The 15,127-nt window shown below is 41.1% G+C and overlaps 1 protein-coding gene across 2 annotated transcripts; it reads left to right on the top strand.

The window, feature by feature from the left end:
- The first annotated feature begins 1,266 nt into the window (after positions 1 to 1,266).
- Positions 1,267 to 14,904, top strand: Ddx3x (DEAD-box helicase 3, X-linked). 2 transcript variants are annotated; one of them, NM_001398751.1, is made up of 17 exons: positions 1,267 to 1,403; positions 4,557 to 4,614; positions 5,416 to 5,460; positions 6,591 to 6,723; positions 7,579 to 7,737; positions 7,814 to 7,913; positions 8,135 to 8,270; positions 8,727 to 8,812; positions 9,093 to 9,191; positions 9,301 to 9,461; positions 9,877 to 10,021; positions 10,543 to 10,687; positions 10,889 to 11,070; positions 11,159 to 11,276; positions 11,618 to 11,771; positions 11,980 to 12,119; positions 12,264 to 14,904. In NM_001398751.1, exons 1-17 carry the CDS (start codon positions 1,359 to 1,361, stop codon positions 12,341 to 12,343), a joined length of 1,986 nt encoding a protein of 661 aa, NP_001385680.1. In that variant the 5' UTR covers positions 1,267 to 1,358; the 3' UTR covers positions 12,344 to 14,904. The 2 variants fall into 2 exon arrangements, with proteins under 2 accessions (NP_001385680.1, NP_001385681.1); NM_001398752.1 differs by having other exon boundaries at positions 5,413 to 5,460.
- Positions 14,905 to 15,127: the final 223 nt, after the last annotated feature.

Below are 15,127 nucleotides of genomic sequence, written 5' to 3'. Positions count from 1 at the left end.
GTCCGGCGTTTTATTTGTGAAACTGAGGGTCAAAAAGGAGTAGTACCTTTTAGGTAACGTGTGTGTTGCCAATGCCTAAAAGCCGAGGACTCAATATATTCTTTTGGGTTTTGTTATTTAAGGGTATGTGTTTTTGAAGCTGACACTTGGGGTGGTCCGCCTAGAAGCAGGGACCACCAGAATGGGCCCCTTTAATGACAGATCCTTTTCCCTTCATATTCCCTGTCTAGTGTAGAGGCTTGAGGCATGTCACCTCGGCCAGGTAACCCTGTCCTAGCAGAGATACAGGTTGTGTCCAGTCACACATCTTCGCCTCCCGGGGGTCCTAGGAGAGTTGCTAGAAACATTCGGGGTCCCTTGCTGTGCCAGCAGCCACCGGCCTGGTGTCAGAAACACTGCGCGGAAGGACACAGGGGCCTGCAATGACTCACACACCAGCGGAGGCCCAGGGTCCCCGGAGGGTCCTAGATTGCCGGCTCTAGATCCGCGGGAGATAGTCTTATTATTCCTTCATAGTGGGGGTGTGGGGGTGTCGTGTCCGCTACCTAGGCAACGGCGATCTGAAGTCTCCAGCGACCAGCACATCCCCTACAGTCCCTGCTCAAGTGGACACAGGCCACCATCCAGCCTTCCACTTTTCTCCTTCCCCGTTCTAGCTCCCTTCCCCCTTTCTCCCCCTCGACCCCCCCCGCGCAGTTTTCTCGTCCCTCCCTCCCATTCCCAGCACTAGTCAAGCGAGTTTCCCTTTTCACAAAATGGCCACCTTGCTGGACACCCACGGTCACGTGATCCCGCTGCCCTCCACGGAAAGCCAGGGCTCATCAGGCCAGACAAAGCCAACTACATGCCCGGGGAAGGAGAGAAAAGGAATAGTGCTAGAAAGATGAAAACTGGGTGCACAGGGGAAGCAGCAGCAAATAAGCCCAATTTAAATCCTAGGACCTTATTGCTAGAGGACAGACGGAAATGCTTCTCGCGAGATCTCGAGAAAACACTAAGACTCGGGTACTGGCGGAGAACAGGGGACAAACAAACCCAAGAGAACCAGAACCACATATAACGCGGAGTTGTCTATGTGCAGACAACGACGTGGGTAACTGGACTGACTAGGAAATCTCACGGGACTAGGACGAGCAACGCACCGTAAGCAGGCAGAAATCCTAACGGCAGGGGACTGCCGCCTGGGAGAGGAGGGCACACGTCTTACGTGCTGACGTAGCAGTCCTCCGAGTTGGTATATAAGATCGGTGGCCGCGCGGTGCGCTTCAAAGCCGCAGTTCTCCCGTGAGAGGGTCTTTGCGGTAAAGCCAGCACTTGCTCAGCAGCGGAAGACTCCGAATTTTCGGTACTCTTCAGGGATGAGTCATGTGGCAGTGGAAAATGCGCTCGGGCTGGACCAGCAGGTGAGCTGCAGTGGTCGCTGCATCAATTTCTCCCCTAGCCTAACCTGCCTTGTGGCGCAGCTCTTTAAGTTCTGCTTTTTCCTTCCCGGTTCCCCGGTTGGCTCGGGCCGGCGGGTGCCAGTATCTAGGGGTTCTGGAGGGACAGGATGCTTAGGGGGAGTGCTAGAGCCTGTTGGTCCTCCAGCTCGGCTCGGTTCGCGGTATTGTCCCTGGCCCGAGCACAATGGCGGCTTTTGTGTCTGTGCGCAGGCGAGCCGAGGGGGAGGGGGCGCGCGCATTCGGGCGCACGCGCGCGCACCCTAGTTGATTAGTGACCGGCGGTGGGGGGGCGTTGTAGATAGATTGCCCCGCGTGGCGGCGCGCGGGCCGGGATGGATGGTTTTAGCCTCGGATTTCAGGGGCTTGGGGCCTCCATGGCTCCAGTGGCTGTGCTTTTTAAATCCGGGAGTGAGCGGCGGCGCGCGGGCTAGCCGAGTGGCCGCGCGGCGCTGGAATGTGGGAGGGGGCGCCACGGGATGGGGGCTGGCCTCAGCGCGGGCTAATGGCGGCGGCCTCCTTTGTGTGGCGCAGGCTAGCTGTGCCGCGCGGTCGCCCCCCCACCCCATCCCCCCGGGCCTGCCGGCCAGCGGGCTCCTATGCAAGCCAGCCGGGTTTCTTCGGCACCGCGGGCCCGGTGTGTTGCGGCAGGGGAGGCCGAGGTTCCCGAGTGGAAAGTTTTGTGACGCAGAAATTTCAGGGCGGATCGGGCGGGGGGAGGGGGGGGAGGGAGGCCGGGGCTGCTGCGTGCGCACTAGCGCCGGGCTTGGCTGTGACGCGAGCCACCCGGCGCGGCCCTTGCTCAGCCTTAGGCTCCAGGAGGCTCCAGGAAACAGCCCGAGGTCCCGAGCCCGGCACACCCGCCCTTTACCTGGGCGCCAGGAAGGACCACGCGCCTTGTGAGGGACGCCCCACTCTGGCATCGTCTAGAGGCAAAATGCCCAGAATATGGCAACAGATAACTTGTTGCTGCCGTTGAAGTAAAATTGGGAGATTGATCAGGCCTGGTTTTTGATTCCTTAATCGAGACTCCATTTCTAGGTTTACAAGGTGAGGAGGAGATGAGGATCTGTTGTCTTCTGCCAGGCCTCCCCCTCAATGACCCGCAACAGTATTCCATGTTGTAACATTGTAACTTAAAAGGGCACTGCTACATTTTCATCTAAATGATCTTAATTTATACCAAATGATACGATATTGTTGAATTATATTGGAAGTTAAATTTCCAAGAGCCTTTCATAAATGGATTGACTCCGAAAGCTTAGAAATTCGGGGTAGTTGAACTTTTAAGTTTGTAACAAATACCAACAGTGCATTTGGCAACTTTGTTGCTTCTTAGTGTTGCCAAACAGAAAAACAACTGGAAAACAAAACTCGGCGGGCTAGAGAGATTGCTCAGCGGATAAGAGCACTGATTACTCTTCCAAAGAACTGGGTTCAATTCCCAGCAACCACGTGGCAGCTCACGACTGACTACTCCACTGTAACTCCAGTTCCAGGGGATCAGACACCCTCATACAGACATACATGCAGGCAAACTACCAGCGCTCATTAAAAAAAAAAACCCAAATTCGGATTATAAGAAGTGCAGCTTTAAATGGCAGCTATTGTGTCAAACATGGCAACATTAATAGCTAGTGGCGAAGAGGTTAGATCTGCTTTCTGTTTTCGGGGACCGCAGCGATTGTGGAGCTTTAAGCACAGATTTATAGAGTAGCATTTCCTTAAAATGTAATAAGTTCATCTTTCCTGTTTTTTCTTTTTTTGAGAGGGGTCCCCTTTTCATTTGTGCTTTATACTCCTAAGTAGATAAGCCATATTGACAATAGTGCTCAGTGTGTAAAGGCATCCGCCATAAAGCGAGGTGACTGCAGCTACCTGAATTTTTGATCAGCTTGGTTGGTCTTGGATGAGTTTGAGGCCAGACAAGACTACATAGTGAGAACCATCGCGCGCGCGCGCGCACGCACGCACACACACACACACACACAGCGAGAGCTTGTGTGAGGGCGCGTGAGCAGGCACACACATAAATAAATTTTTAAGAACTTAATTTTTGTAGCATCTTGTTAACTGTATAAGGGGATGAGTAGACGGGAGGTTAAAGCCAGTGAAATGTTCTTTTGTAAGAACATAAAAGGATAGTCATGACTAGTTCTGTGAATCTACAGTTAAATGGAGAACAGGAATTATTTCCGTTTTATTCGATAGCTAAGTGGTGAGTGTATTGCCCCAATTTAATATACTTGTGCTGTATTTGAGAATAAAGGAACTAAACAATAGTTTCAAAGTTTGCCTTTATGCTTTTAGGTTTAAAATAACACCCAAGTATAAAGTTGGCGTTTATAAAAATTTTTTTTAAATGGCTAAAATGAATCCTACACTCATAACATGTGGTTTTTGTTTTTAAGACAGGGTCTGATTTAGCCCAGGTATGTTGCTGAGAAAGACTTTAAACTCCTGATCCCCTCCTGCCTCCACCTCTCCAAAACTGGGACTACAGCCGTGAATCATCATACATTATGTGGTACTAGGGATTAGAACTCAGGACTTCATCCTTCAGCATGGGCTAGCTAGCACTCTACCACTCTACCGAAGTTCTTGCACCTAATCTAGTTAATGTTTTAAAACAATTTTTTGGCTGCCCTCACCTCAAATGTTTTTATACCTTGTATGTATGTTGTGCCATAATATCTTTGGAGGCCAGAAGAGAACGGCCGATCTGGAACTGGAGTTGGGTACAGTTTTTAGCCACTTGAATACTTGGATTACACCATGTCTGGCTAAAATTCTGAGATCTAATTTAACATAACTAGGTTTTAGTTTCTCAAATAAGGAACTTTACTATGGAAAATGTTTACAGAATAAATATTTTGAAAGATGGAATTGAATTTGGATCCAGTTCCTGATTTTGTAACTTGCTTTCTGTGGTATGTATAATGGCACTACTTTGTGCTAGAACTCTACAGTTTAGTGCATTCTCGGCCACATTCTAAATTTTATTAATCGCTGTGTGGGCTCTGAGAGACAACTATTTGAATGTGGGACCAGGAAGCAGGCATATTTTCTTTCATTTCATTCAACACTGAAACTAAAAACAATCTGATTTCCTTCTAGTTTGCTGGCCTAGACCTGAACTCTTCAGATAATCAGACTGGAGGAAGTACAGCAAGCAGTAAGTAAAACATTTTATAGATCTATTGAGTATCAGAAGTAGATAGCTTAATATTTCCTTGAATGTTAAGAATTTAATGGGCTGGGGATTTAGCTCAGTGGTAGAGCGCTTACCTAGGAAGTGCAAGGCCCTGGGTTCGGTCCCCAGCTCCGAAAAAAAGAACCAAAAAAGAAAAAAGAATTTAATGAACACATTAGAATGCACTTTCACTGGCGAGAAGTTAGAAATGCTGGTCATATAGGTCAGTGAAGTCCTTGAATGGTATATGCAAAGCCCTGGTTCCATCTATCACTGCTAGAAAGTTTTAGTTGCCTCAGAACATTGTATGTATGTGTACAGGGATGCCCTTTGATACTTAGGGGTGTGTGTGTGTATACTTATTCCTACCCAATAAATAAGGTTTTTTTTACATAGACATTTTAAAGCAAAGCCACAAGTTTACTTTGGTACTTTCTTTAAATTTCATGGTTTTTGCCAGTCTGAGAGTCTTTTTAACCCATCATTGTAATAAATCTTTCAAATCAGATTCGCCTGCCTTTGCTGGAATTAAAGGAAAGTACCACCATACCCAGCCTAACCAGGCTTAAAGTTGGCTGTTTCTAATGTAGCCTAGGCTGGTCTTGAGCCTAGAGGTGATGTCCCCTGTTTAGCTAGGATCACAGGCATAATGCCTACCTTAAAGGTATCTATCTTGCTCACTGGCCCTTTAACGTTGTATTTAATTTTTTAATAGGGATTTTGATGAAAGCTTTACTGTGAAGATATATGGCATTTTTTATTAATTTTGTGTTCTTTTAGAAGGGCGCTATATCCCTCCTCATTTAAGGAACAGAGAAGCTACTAAAGGTAAGTCCTTAATACCAATTTGGTAAATCTAATTCTTGATCCATTTAGAAATAAGTCAAAGCCTAGGGGAGGCAAAGCAGCTTGGGAAACCCACACATTTCTACCATGATGGATTTAGTACCGGGAAAAACCTTGACTGGTGCCACACCACGGACAGTTGCCTTCCTTCGGTGTCATGGTTTTTGGATGATTTATTAGTCTCTTAATTACATCTTGCTTTTAATTTGAAAATGGGTGGATACCATGGTGTGTAGTACAAACTATTTGAAAATAGATCGTTTTTGTCTTAACATATAACAAGAAGATGGACTTAGCACAGGATAAGTTAAGCTATCAGGCACATACATTCTAGTGAATTGGAAGTGGTTCTCTGATGCAGGATAAACAAGAATTCTTTGTTAAAAAGAAATTAAAAGAGGCAGGACCTTTTACTGCTAGAAGAAAGATCTGGAGAAGCAATTAAGTTCTGGTTTGCTAGGGAAAGCACATGACTGAGTAAAGAAGGAAAGTAGCTTGTAAAGGTCTCTGACTAATAGGATGTCATTGACACCACTTCAATCTTGTCTTAAATGTAACTGTCATTGGTGATCCCTGTTTGTTAAATATTTGTATTTGACTTTGCATTGGGAGCATATTAGGGGAGTTTGTTTTTTTTAATATTTTTGACACTAAGCTTGTAAATAAACTACTAAAATACCATTTGAACTATGATTCACATGTACAAGTCATTGTAGTTTTGCTATTGGAACTGAAAAAAATACTAAATCAAATAGTCCGAGGTGCTAAGTGACTATTTCCTTGTAAAATCATTGACATCTACAAAGTGAATGGCAGAACATAGTTAAGTGATAGGAGACAGTACCACAGTCATCTTGCTAAAGGCAAAGTTATTGACCTTAGAGATGTTCATTCAGAATATTCTTAGCCTGTCAGATTGCATGATCTGCTATACAGTATTTTCTAGTGGGGAGAATTGGAGACTTTTTTGGAGTCTTTTAGGGTCATCTTTAGAATATTTGCATTGACATTTGATACCAGAGAGATGAGAGCTCAGTAGGCTTAACATTTAAAAAGGTTAATAGCATGTGTTAGGATTCTTTACAGTTTGGTTATTTGTTTTTTCTTTCTAGGATTCTATGACAAAGACAGTTCAGGGTGGAGTTCTAGTAAAGATAAAGATGCATACAGCAGCTTTGGATCCCGGGGTGACTCACGAGGGAAGTCTAGCTTCTTTGGTGATCGTGGAAGTGGATCAAGGGGAAGGTAAATGAAACCATTTTACACATTTACAATAGTACTTTAAACATTTCTATCCTGACTATCAGGATAAAGTGGATGTCAGCTATTATATCTACATAACTCACTACATTTTCTTAGCTGATCCTATTACATAGAAGTCAGATGAAAGTGCATTGTTTGTATTTAACCCCAGTACTCTCGGGAGTCAGAGGCAGGTAGATCCTTGAGTTCTAGGACAACCAAAACAGAAGTCCTGTTCTAAAAAAGCCCAGAAAAGTAAATATGAAGTCATTTTTTTCTATTTTTCTAGTTTTAATATCTTTTAGAAGTAATTTCATACAGTGATTGGCCTAATTTGCTTGAGATCTTTATAAACTCTTAGGCAAAATAAGTAAATGCTTTATAGTAATTATACAAATGTGGTAAATTGACCTCATGTGCTTAATAGCTATGGTTAGTCTGTGCCCAGATTTTTGGCAAACAGACTTAAAACTAAAATTATTTATTCGGGTAAGGATTTTTAAAAAAACAAAAACAAAACTTTTTTAAAAAGTCACATGAATCTTTCCTAAATGACTATAATCTGAATAATTGGTGTTTGGGAGGTGCTATTGCTTTTAATCATATATTTTGACAAACACTTTGAAGGCATGGGCTTGTGCCCATTTAAATTTTTTTTAAAGCTTTAATTTTTTTTTAACGGTAGAATGTATGACAAGACTTTGTTATATGACTTTAGAAATAAAAGATACTGATTTTAGATGTTACAATCTGTAGCTTGAACTGTTCACATCTTGTAGTTGATTCATTCCTCTGAGAGGTAGTTTGCTGGACTGATAATGATGGTTAAGATTTTAATTTATTACTTATGCTACTCAGGTTTGATGATCGTGGACGGGGAGACTATGATGGCATTGGTGGCCGTGGAGATAGGAGTGGCTTTGGCAAATTTGAAAGAGGTGGAAATAGTCGCTGGTGTGATAAATCAGATGAAGATGACTGGTCAAAGCCACTCCCACCAAGTGAACGCTTGGAACAGTAAGTTTTGAAGTATGCTATTTGCGGTGAAATCTTTCTTATTGGTATTCCATGTGAACTTACCGATCTATTTCAGGGAACTCTTTTCTGGAGGCAATACTGGGATTAACTTTGAGAAATATGATGACATTCCAGTTGAAGCAACAGGCAACAACTGTCCTCCACATATTGAAAGTGTAAGTACTTATTAAACTACAGAAGAATATAATATAACCATTAGAGTTTGGGAAGGGAGACATTGGTTGCATTAAGTAATTTGCTTTTTGAAATAGGAAATAGGTCCAATGTAAAAGCCCAACTTAGTAATCATGTTAAAACTTTGCTATTATCATTCACAAATTAATATAAAACAGCTTCCGTAACATTTCTACTTATTTCATGTCATTGAATTTGACAGTTCAGTGATGTTGAGATGGGAGAAATTATTATGGGAAACATTGAGCTTACTCGTTATACTCGTCCAACTCCAGTGCAGAAGCATGCTATTCCTATTATCAAAGAGAAAAGAGACTTGATGGCTTGTGCTCAAACAGGTAAGCTCATTTGAGTAAATGTTATTTTTTTTCTAGTAAAGAAACACTAGATATTTATGGGTTTATATACAATGAACATTTGGCAATACTGAATTCTGTTGTTGGAGGCCATAGATGATACATAAATATGGCTGTATTCTATAAACCCTTATTTTTTTTTTTTTTTTTTTTTGGTTCTTTTTTTTTTTCGGAGCTGGGGACCGAACCCAGGGCCTTGCGCTTCCTAGATAAGCGCTCTACCACTGAGCTAAATCCCCAGCCCCTAAACCCTTATTTAAAAATAGTAGCTTGTTCCTAAATTTGTTAATTCTTGTTTTAGTCAGTGGAAAGAGGTTATGTGAAATTTCTGGGAAGTTTGGGCATAAAGTAAAAGTACTAATTAGCTAGCAGTGTTAATTCAGAAGTAAAAAGGAGGGTTTTATTATGGTCTACTGATGAACATACTTCTCTTAACAGGCTCTGGAAAAACTGCAGCATTTCTCTTGCCCATCTTGAGTCAGATTTATGCTGATGGTCCCGGAGAGGCTCTGAGGGCCATGAAGGTGATTTTCATTGGTGCTGGGAATGAGGCCTAGGGCTTCTGTATGCTAAGCAGGTGCTCCTGTCATTGAGCTGTATGCTCATTGCAGTGGTTTGCTTATAAAGCAGTTATGAAGCTTGTAGGAAGCGATCAAGAGCATTCCAAGTGGTGCTAAGACTAGTCTAATGAAGTTTTATGGTATAGTATATAAATTGCAAAGGGAAATGAATTTTTATATATTAATTTGATATAACTTGACATGCAGATTAATTAATTAATTAACAAAAATTTCTATTCCTTAGGAAAATGGAAGATATGGGCGTCGTAAACAGTATCCAATCTCCTTGGTACTGGCACCAACGAGAGAATTGGCAGTGCAGATCTATGAGGAAGCCAGAAAAGTAAGTCCATTTCAGTGATTGATTATCTTGTCCATTGATTCTAATAAATTATTTTATAGCCATGTAAAGAATCTTGACATTGAATTTGATGGAGGCTCTTTGTTTATAGTTCTCATACCGGTCTAGAGTCCGTCCTTGCGTGGTTTATGGTGGTGCTGAAATTGGTCAGCAGATTCGAGACTTAGAACGTGGATGCCACTTGTTAGTAGCCACTCCAGGACGTCTAGTGGACATGATGGAGAGAGGGAAGATCGGGCTAGACTTCTGCAAGTACGTGTTAGCTCTCCTCTACTAAAGCATTAGCTGACTTTTTTCAATGTTGATTGGAATAATGTTAAATATTTTGTAACCCACTTCACTCAGCAAGATGACCTGATGGCACGACTCATTCTATTGCCCGAACATCATGATGGAGGGAAATTTACTTTTGCAGATTGGTCCTGCCTGCCTTGTACATGTGCACATACACACAAAACTTAACCATTAATTTAAAAAGTAAGCTAGTTGGCGCTGTGGTCTTGGATGAGAATTCTTTGGAGCAAGAATTCTTTGGTTTTTTTTTCCCCCTATGTAACTGTTAAACAGTGTTAACTACATTGATTATCATTTAAATTAATTAGCAGATAAAACCATAAATTGCCTTCTTTTTTCTCTCAAAATCTTAACTAAATTTTTTTCATGACAGATACCTGGTGTTAGATGAAGCTGACCGGATGTTAGATATGGGGTTTGAACCTCAGATACGTAGAATAGTTGAACAAGACACTATGCCTCCAAAAGGTGTCCGCCACACTATGATGTTTAGTGCTACTTTTCCTAAGGAAATACAGGTACTAATATGCAACTTCAACTTATTTAAAGATTTCCTTATTTCGGTACATGTTTTTTGTCAGGGTTTTGTTATGTTAATCAGGCTGCCCTCTGACCCTCCTGGTGCTAGGCTTAAAGGAGTATGCTGGGGCTGCAGAGGTGGCTCAGTGGTTAAGAGCACTGACTGCTCTTCCAGAGGTCCTGAGTTCAATTCCCAGCAACCACATGGTGGCTCACAACCATCTGTAATGAGATCTGCCGCCCTTTTCTGGTGTGTCTGAAGACAGTGATGGTGTACTCACATAAATAAATTAATCTTTTAAAAAAAAAAGATGTTCTACTGCTACCACACTTGACCAGAAATAGTGGGGAATGGGGGGCTGGCAAAATGGTCCGATGAATATAATTGCTTGCTACCTGAATTTAGTCCCTAGAACCTATATGATGAGAAAGGAGAACCAACTTCTCAACAGTATTCTTTTTGAGATCCACACAAGTAATAAAACTGCAAGATTAAAGAAGGAATGACTTTTTTCCTTAGATGCTGGCCCGTGATTTCTTAGATGAGTACATATTTCTGGCTGTAGGAAGAGTTGGGTCTACTTCAGAGAACATCACACAAAAAGTGGTTTGGGTGGAGGAGATAGACAAAAGATCATTTCTGCTTGACCTCCTAAATGCAACAGGTAAAACTAGCTCTCTCCGACTATGTAATGGGTATGTAATGAGAATAGTCATTAGCTCTCTGACTATGTAAAGAGAATTGTTTGTATTGTCATTATTTACTGCCCTATTTAAAACATTGTCATATGTCCATTTTAATTGTCTACATACGTACTTACAAAGTATTGTTTACTAATAGTGGTTAACCTTATTTTCAAATTCAGGCAAGGATTCCCTGACTCTAGTGTTTGTGGAGACCAAAAAGGGTGCAGATTCGCTGGAGGATTTCTTATACCATGAAGGATATGCCTGTACCAGTATCCATGGAGACCGTTCTCAGAGAGATAGGGAAGAGGCCCTTCACCAGTTCCGCTCAGGAAAAAGCCCAATTCTAGTAGCTACAGCAGTATGTATAATACTTTGTATATTTTCTCTTTTATTTCATTTAAATACTTGCTTTTAGTGGGCCATCTATAACAAAAGTTGTATTTCAGGTAGCAGCAAGAGGACTGGATATTTCAAATGTGAAGCATGTTATTAATTTTGACCTGCCTAGTGATATCGAAGAATATGTGCATCGCATAGGCCGTACAGGGCGTGTAGGAAACCTTGGTGAGTGTTTAGTTACTTAGTTACCGGATATCCTGATTGGGTTTTTTGTTTTACTGTGACAGCACAGGAAAGAACTTTATAGCTTTTTGCTTTAGATCAGGTTGGCCTTGACCTCAATAGAATCTGGCTATCTCTGCCTCCAGAGTGCTGGATTAACGACCGTGCATGCCCGCCTACAATTTATAGTACCTTAAATATTATGATTCCTATTTTCATATAATACAGTCAGGACTTTTTGATTAAATAGCTGATGGTAATATTTTTATTATCTAAGAATGATAAGCTACTTTTCTGGAGTACTTTTTGTTTATGCGTGGTTTTTTGTGTGTGAACTGTTTCAGGTCTTGCCACCTCATTCTTTAATGAAAGAAATATAAATATTACTAAGGATTTACTGGATCTTCTTGTTGAAGCAAAACAAGAAGTGCCATCTTGGTTGGAAAACATGGCTTTTGAACACCACTATAAGGGTAGCAGCCGTGGACGTTCTAAGAGGTAAGGAGGTATACACATGATGCATGATTGGGGCATGAGAACTTACTTATTTATTGCTTAAAATTAGTTAGTGTTGGCCTATCAATGCTTATACCTTTGAAGACACTTGGAAAAAGTATAAATGATAAAGATAGAAATTGGTTTTTAATAGTTGAGTTGAATATCTTCCGTCTTGTAAAGCAGCATGACTTTCCTCTGCCCCTTGCAGCAGTCGATTTAGTGGAGGGTTTGGTGCCAGAGACTATCGACAGAGTAGCGGCGCCAGCAGTTCCAGCTTCAGCAGCAGCCGCGCAAGCAGCAGCCGGAGTGGTGGAGGTGGCCATGGCAGCAGCAGAGGATTTGGTGGAGGTAGTGTTCATTTGTTCTAAACCTTTCCGCCTTAAACACAGATAAGACGATTTGGGGAAATTCAACACTGTATAGCAGCTTATAAGATTGTTGCTAACAATGGATGACTTAATTAATTTCTTTTATTTTTAAATCTCTCACTAGGTGGCTATGGAGGCTTTTACAACAGTGATGGATACGGAGGAAATTACAACTCCCAGGGGGTTGACTGGTGGGGAAACTGAGCCTGCTTTGTAGTAGGTCACCCTGCCAAACAAGCTAATATGGAAACCACATGTAACTTAGCCAGACTATACCTTGTGTAGCTTCAAGAACTCGCAGTACATTACCAGCTGTGATTCTCCACTGAAATTTTTTTTTTTTTAAGGGAGCTCAAGGTCACAAGTAAAGATGAAAGGAACAATCAGCAGCCCTGTTCTGAAGGTGGTTTGAAGACTTCATTGCTGTAGTTTGGATTAACTCCCCTCCCGCCTACCCCTATCCCAAACTGCATTTATAATTTTGTGACTGAGGATCATTTGTTTGTTAATGTACTGTGCCTTTAACTTTAGACAACTTTTTATTTTGATGTCCTGTTGGCTCAGTAATGCTCAAGATTCCAATTGTTTTTGACAAAATAAATTTACTGAACTTGGGCTAAAATCAAACCTTGGCACACAGGTGTGATACAACTTAACAGGAATCATCGATTCATCCATAACTAATATAAGGAAAAACTCAAGTGGTAGCCTGCCTAAGGGCTTTTGATACTTGCAGATTGGGGAAATCAAACAACAAACGTCTTGAAGCATATTAATGGAATTAGTTTCTAATGTGGCAAACTGTATTAAGTTAAAGTTCTGATTTGCTCACTCTATCCTGGATAGGTATTTAGAACCTGATAATAGTCTTTAAACAAGCCATTCCAGTCATGATGAGGTGATGTATGAATACATGCATACATTCAAAGCACTGTTCTCAAAGTTAATGCAAGTAAATACAGCAATTCCTCTTTCAATGTTTAGGCAGATCGTTAACTATGAGCTAGCCAAATGTGGGCATGTTATTACAGGGAAAGTTTAAAGGTCTGATAACTTGAAATAGGTTTTTAGGAGAATTCATCTACTTAGACTTTTTAAATGCCTGCCATACAAGAAATTGAAATGGTAGAATGGCTGACCACAGCAATGACCAGCCCTCACTCAGGGCTCTGGATGATTTTTTGGTCTAATAACGCATGCTAGTGTTGATGTTTTTTGGTCAAGATGGGGATGAACAGGAAGAATTATGCAGCAGGCTTTATTTTAAATGCCGATTCACATTACTCTGTTCAAGCTGCGTTGAGATGTTAAACTGGCTTACTATAGACTTTGTAAAAAACAAAAACAAATGGCTCCAGAAGAATACCAAACTGAAATCTGAGATCACACAGGTTGGAAATATGTACATAACTGCACAAGGTGTCAGTTCTGCTCTACAGTGCAGTTTAGTCAGTTTTAGTTGCATAGGTTTCCATTGTATTTATAGTCTGTTTATGCTAAATCTGGCCAAAGATGAGCATTGTCCACCACTAAAATGCCTATGCCACTTGGAATTCTGGGCTAATTTTGTGACCAGAATGCAGTGATCAAAACGCTCAATCTTTTTACAGTGGCATAGGAAGACGGCAAAAATTTCCTAAAGTGCAATAGATTTTCAAGTGTATTGTGCCTTGTTCTAAAACTTTTATTAAGTAGGTGCACTTGACAGTATTGAGGTCATTTGTTATGGTGCTATTTCAATTAGTCTAGGTTTAGGCCCTTGTACATTTTGCCCATAACTTTTTACAAAGTACTTCTTTTATTGCACATTCAGAGAATTTTATATATATGTCTTGTGTGCGTGTCCTTAAACTTCCAATCTTATTTTGTCTCTTGGAGATTGTTGAACGCAGCTTGTCTAGGAAAGGGATGGGACTAGATTCTAAAATTTATTTGGGACCATGGGAATGATAGTTGGGAAGAAAACTTTGCACACGACAGATTTCTAGATACTTTTTGCTGCTAGTTTTATGTAATATTTATTGAACATTTTGACAAATATTTATTTTTGTAAGCCTAAAAGTGATTCTTTGAAAGTTTAAAGAAACTTGACCAAAAGACAGTACAAAAACACTGGCACTTGAATGTTGAATGTCACCGTATGCGTGAAATTATATATTTCGGGGTAGTGTGAGCTTTTAATGTTAAGTCATAATAAACTCTTAAGTCAAATTAAGCAGACCCGGCATTGGCGGTGTAGCCATAACTTTCTGATGTTAGTAAAAACAAAATTGGCGACTTGAAACTAAATCATGCCAAGGTTTTGATACACTTGTCTTAAGATATTAATGAAACACTTCAAAAACACTGATACAAAGTGTCCAGATTCTCAGATGTTTGTTGTGTGAGTTTTGTTTAGTTGTATTTTTTTTCAGTGAATGTCTGGCACATTGCAATCCTCAAACATGTGGTTATCTTTGTTGTATTGGCATATTCAGTGACTTGGACATTCAGCGATAGCATTGGAGCAAGTCTTATCAGCAAGCAATGTTTTCAGTTATGTTTCAAAGTTAAGAATGGGTTTAAACTTGCTGAACGTAAAGATTGACCCTCAAGTCACTGTAGCTTTAGTACTTGCTTATTGTATTAGTTTAGATGCTAGCACCGCATGTGCTCTGCATATTCTGGTTTTATTAAAATAAAAAGTTGAACTGCACAGTCTCCTTTGTTGTTGTCAATTGTGGTTTACTTTTAGAGGTGAAAATAAAGTTGTGCTCTTGCCTGAATTGCAACGTGTCATTTGATTGTCCATTTTTAAAAATGCCTCTCGTAGGCAGAATGAGTGCCCTGGCTAAAGCAGTGTTGGGATACAGTGCAATTCCATTTTTTGTGCTAAATGGGTGTTGAAAGAAAACGTGTTTTTATAGTTTGCCTTTTGGGAAAAAGGTTTCTAGTTTTGCTTTGTAGACTTGGCCAGCCTCAGATTTGTAGAGAACCCCCTCATCAGCT

The sequence above is a fragment of the Rattus norvegicus genome, chromosome X (assembly GCF_036323735.1).
Source record: "Rattus norvegicus strain BN/NHsdMcwi chromosome X, GRCr8, whole genome shotgun sequence".
Taxonomy (NCBI): Eukaryota; Metazoa; Chordata; class Mammalia; order Rodentia; family Muridae; genus Rattus; species Rattus norvegicus.
This window is presented reverse-complemented; position numbering and strand designations above follow the sequence as displayed.

Coding starts and splice junctions, on each gene's coding strand:
- Ddx3x (NM_001398752.1), top strand. CDS start 1,359: ATGAGTCATGTGGCAGTGGAAAATGCGCTCGGGCTGGACCAGCAG. Junction 4,615..5,412: donor TGGAGGAAGTACAGCAAGCA/GTAAGTAAAACA, acceptor GTGTTCTTTTAG/AAGGGCGCTATATCCCTCCT. Junction 7,738..7,813: donor CCAAGTGAACGCTTGGAACA/GTAAGTTTTGAA, acceptor GATCTATTTCAG/GGAACTCTTTTCTGGAGGCA.